Raw genomic sequence first — 4589 nt, forward strand, 5'->3', positions numbered from 1 at the left:
GTTTTTAGGGTATTATTACAAGTAACTATTATAAGGGATTTTTGTGAGAGTATAGAGATCTGAATCTGTGCAGCAGATTACAGTCTAAATAATTCTTATTTTATCATAAACATGTTGTCATAGACGCACAGCATGAAATAAGTAAGACCTAAATATCAAAGGGTCAGATCAGATTAATAACGAGGCCTCTTTACCTTGCACTGAAAACTAACACGGGCCAGACTGAGTGTAAAATATCACTGTATTCAAGTCTGTAAGAAACGAGGCGTAACTTTAACTCACATAAAATGACAATTTATTAAACAAACAAACAAATCCTTCAAAATACTTTTCAACAAAGGAAGAATCTTTGAAATAGTACGGCGATATACACGTTCCTTTTTTCTTACTTTTATAATGGAACAATTTGGACAATTAAGGCAATTCAATTTAGAAACACTTTTTTGGTGTTTGGTCCATAATATCCGGCTACATTTTAGAAATAAATTACTATATGCAATTTACACGTCCATGAAAATTGACATATCCTTAACATATCACATAAAGCCACAAAAGCAAAGAGAGACTTACGTGTTATTTGCAGTAACACTGTTCTTTAGAAAAACCAGAGATCAAGTCTTTTTTTTGTTTGTTTTCTGTCTCATATTAGTCCATAAGGTGTGGGCAGGTAGGAAAGGGGGGAGACGTTGGATTTTACTGAGTGTTCAAACACGGTGGGGGAAATATTTAGCCTGTTGTTGTTGTTGTTGTTGTTTTTTAGATCAGAACTTGCTACAGTCATATACAAAAGCTCCAGAAGTGCGATAGATGGATTGGCTCGGTGGAAATGACATCTGACAGCTGTTATTCCCATTCACCGGTGAATTATTCAAGCCAATTCTCTGGGATTCAAACATCTCTCGGACTGAATGGAAGTTCTGCTGCTGTGCTGGGTATGTTGCGCCCAGATGGCCCAGGTCTCCGGCCTGGTTGAGGTACCATGAGGTCAGCCTCCCTTGGTGGGGATGGTGGCCCTCTTGCCCAGAGTTTAGATTACCGTGGGTCAGGGAGGATGAGGTGGTAGTGACTGAGTAATCTGGCAACGTTTCGTCCACGGTGGTGCTCGCTGCCAAGTGGCTAGATCTGTCCCCGGCGTACAAGCTCATGGCTTGCATGTTACAATGATAGGTTGCATTGGAGGTAGTGGAGATGGAGTTTTGGTTACAGGGGGAACTATAGACAGATGTCTGACTTGGAGAATAGTTTAAGGACAAAGACGGTGTTATACCTGTCCTGGTGGAGACGGCAAGGCTGGAGGAGAGCTCGGTGGCCCCTTGTGGAGACCCCCGAAGGGAGGTCATGATGTTGTCCACACTGAAACCCTGCGTCGAGGCCTGGCCGTGGTGCTGGTGGTGCTCGGAGTTGTCCATGCCGATGGACCTATTGGAGGGGATGCTGTGAGGGCTCCCGCTGGACATGCTGCTGCTGTCCGGGCTCTCGATTTTGGGCACGGTGCTCAAAGAGGGAGAGTCGGCCTGCGGCGGCGTGACTGTCCCGTTCTCAGTCTTAATATCCTGGATCCTCACAGGCTTGGAGCCCTGCACCGGCTGCTCCTGGTCCCGGCCTTGCTGCCTCGGCGGCACATCCTTCTGCAGCCGATCTTCCTTCTCTTTCATCACGTCCTTCTTTTTGAAGCGTCGCCTCCTTCTCAAGAAGCTCCCGTTTTCAAACATGTTGTACGAGTCCGGATCCAGGGTCCAGTAACTACCTTTACCGGGTTTTTTATCATCACGGGGCACCTTGACAAAACACTCATTCAGAGACAGATTGTGCCTGATGCTGTTCTGCCAGCCCTGCTTGTTGTCTCGGTAAAACGGAAACCTTTCCATGATAAATTGGTAAATCCCATTCAGGGTCACCTTTTTGTCAGGCGAGTTTTGGATAGCCATGGTGATGAGCGCAATGTAACTATAGGGGGGTTTGACCATATCCTTGGGCTGAGGTTGGGGGGTGTACGGTCCATACGCTCGGGCCATGCTGGCAGGGTATTGGTCGTGAGCCGCATGAGAGTACATGTTCATAGGTGCTGGCATCCCGGTGTATCCCCCACCGGCAGCGGCCCGGTAGTAGCCCGGGTCGCTGCTGATGTACGGCACGACGCCCAGTGAGTTGGGACTGGAGACGGAGTAGCGAGCCTGCATGTCTTCACTTTGATCCGGCGAAAAGAAAAGTTCCAAAATACGCAGACGGAGAGCTCCACTTCTCCCTCCTGTGAATGCTGCTGCGCTCAAATCACAGCCCCTCACTGCTCACTTTAAAAAGAAAAAGGAGAGAAAAGTCTTAACAACAGAGCAGTGTGCTGGATATCTGTGTTTAAGCAGTCCCCATCCCTGTGTCTCTACATTGAAAAAGTTCTGAACTTTGGACATCCGTCACCACACAGGACTTTTGCGCAGTTAAATTCTTTCCTCCTTTTTGCTGCCAGGGTAGCTCCTCCCTGAAAGTGCACCAGTTGTCCAATGGGAAGTCGGGCCGCGCAGAGAGCGCAGAAAGCTCCTGGCCACACTCAGGGCTTTTAGAAAATAAAAAAAAAGAGAGAGAGGAGGTGTCGGTAACTCCCAGTCCACTCGAGCCAAGACTTCAGACAGTGACAGAGCCACTCACATGTACACAATCAGACCGTGGAGAGCATATCCCCGCACACTTTGTTACAAAAAGACATCCTCTACCAGACCTGTAGCTGCCTTAAGTAAACAGAAACAGATTAGTCATCTTTGAAATTTTAAAAGCTCAGTATCTAAACATTAATCGGGGCACCATATCATTGAATCAATTCTGAGCTTTCTTTTTTAAAAATCACAATTTAATGCAAATCATCCAGTGAGTTTATTTTCTCGTGGTCTCTCGTGGCTCCTAATATGAATTTGACTGCATTGTGGTTCCACTTTTTTTTTATTTTTTTTTTTTAAAAAGATAGAAACACCAATAAACCAAATGGCGTCGTTTACGTGGACCTTTAACGTCTTTTAAAGGTGCATTTTATGAGTTAAAAGACTCAACACCAGCAGAAGATCACTGTGAGATCAAAGCAGGGCAGAGCCTCGCATTGTTGGCAGTGGGCGGTTAAAGAGAGACCTCATTACGCCGGGAATTAAAGACAGTTTGGGCTGAGAGGTGTGAGAGTTTATTCAAGAAAAGGATTTAAAGACTGTGGGGACCAAACGGGATGACCATGACACCTTGCATTTGAATATCTGTTGCGTTGTGATGTTAGAGGCCTTTTGGGAATGTATTGCCCCTGGAACCGAATAAACAAAACTGACTATTATATATCTTTATTTTTTTAAAACTCCATGGAGAAGTTTATAAAGTGTTTTATAGCAGACTTATGGGATTTTATACCATGTCATTAATTCTAAGGCTGCAGGTTTGAAATAAAAAGACGATTTTGAGCAAAGATAGTTGAATAATCCGCCCCCGGAGGCCTCTGCATCGCCCTGCTGTTAAAGGCGACCGTGCATGAAATTGTAAATGGTCACTGTGAGGCAAAGTTACAGTCCTAATATCGATGTAATCCTTTGCAGGTCGTCTTAATTAAATGTCCGTGCAGTGGCCTGGTGCTCAGCCGGTTTCTCCTTACATGGACCCGGGCATGAACTTTTTCCAGCGCCCTGGGCTGTTTACACAATTCACGACGGGCTTTTTTACTTAATAGCATGGCCTGCCCACCCAGTCCTCCTTTACTCTTTATTATTTAAGGTGTCCACGACTCAAGCTTTAAGAGGAAAACGCGAATGGATGTCAAACTATGAAACAAACCAACAGGCGACACATTGGATGGCTGTGCAATATAACAAGGACATCAGAATATTATTATTCATTTTTTGTTTTATGGTTACATATACATTACTGTTATTTACCCTGCAATTTACTTTGAATTTAATGCCATTTTTTCGATTTAATTTATGGTTGTTTTATTTTTTGTTGCTTGTTTGTTTGTTTTGTGCATTCGTATCACTTAATCTTCATGGGGAGTTTTTATTTTCCAAAAACCAAAAGGCTGAGATGTTAGCAAAAAAATCAGACAAAGGGAATTTAAATATATTATATAGATAAGTTAAAATTAATCAAGGCAGTATGCTCTTTGGTAATTAAACATAAAAACACATTGTTTTCAAAATAAAATCAAACTCACATTGCTGACATTTTTTAAAACAGATGGATGGATACATGATAGATAAAAGAGTGTGTGTTCATCATAACTAGGATTGTGGCTCCCTCTAGTGTTTGCTTCAATTAGCCCACCTTACTTGTTTATTCTGAGCCCTCATGAGAACCCTTCTTTCATCACCACCAACCATTTTAAAACAGAATTTTGGTAACACTTTATAATAAGTGTACAAATACAAAACAATAATGCATGGCTCATGATGAATCAATGCATTAATTAATCCATTATATAATTCCTGCTGCTTACCACCAACAAAGAATCAAGTCACTACGACTTTAGTAATTTGTATACACTTAATAGATCATTAGTTTTTATTTATTTATTTATTTATTTTAAATATATATAATTTGGGGTTTTATTGCCTTTAATTAATAGTGAC

At 42.5% G+C, this 4589-nt stretch overlaps 1 protein-coding gene across 1 annotated transcript; it reads right to left on the reverse strand.

The window, feature by feature from the left end:
- Positions 1 to 618: 618 nt before the first annotated feature.
- On the reverse strand, positions 619 to 2463 carry foxc1a (forkhead box C1a). The gene has a single exon (XM_035670001.1). It carries the CDS (start codon positions 2178 to 2180, stop codon positions 762 to 764), a length of 1419 nt encoding a protein of 472 aa, XP_035525894.1. The 5' UTR covers positions 2181 to 2463; the 3' UTR covers positions 619 to 761.
- Between the last annotated feature and the right edge of the window lie 2126 nt (positions 2464 to 4589).

The sequence above is a fragment of the Morone saxatilis genome, unplaced genomic scaffold (assembly GCF_004916995.1).
Source record: "Morone saxatilis isolate NCDOM2014 unplaced genomic scaffold, NCSU_SB_2.0 Contig23, whole genome shotgun sequence".
Taxonomy (NCBI): Eukaryota; Metazoa; Chordata; class Actinopteri; family Moronidae; genus Morone; species Morone saxatilis.

Bases quoted from the DNA above. Each gene is read 5' to 3' on its own strand.
- foxc1a (XM_035670001.1), bottom strand. From the start codon at position 2,180: ATGCAGGCTCGCTACTCCGTCTCCAGTCCCAACTCACTGGGCGTCGTG.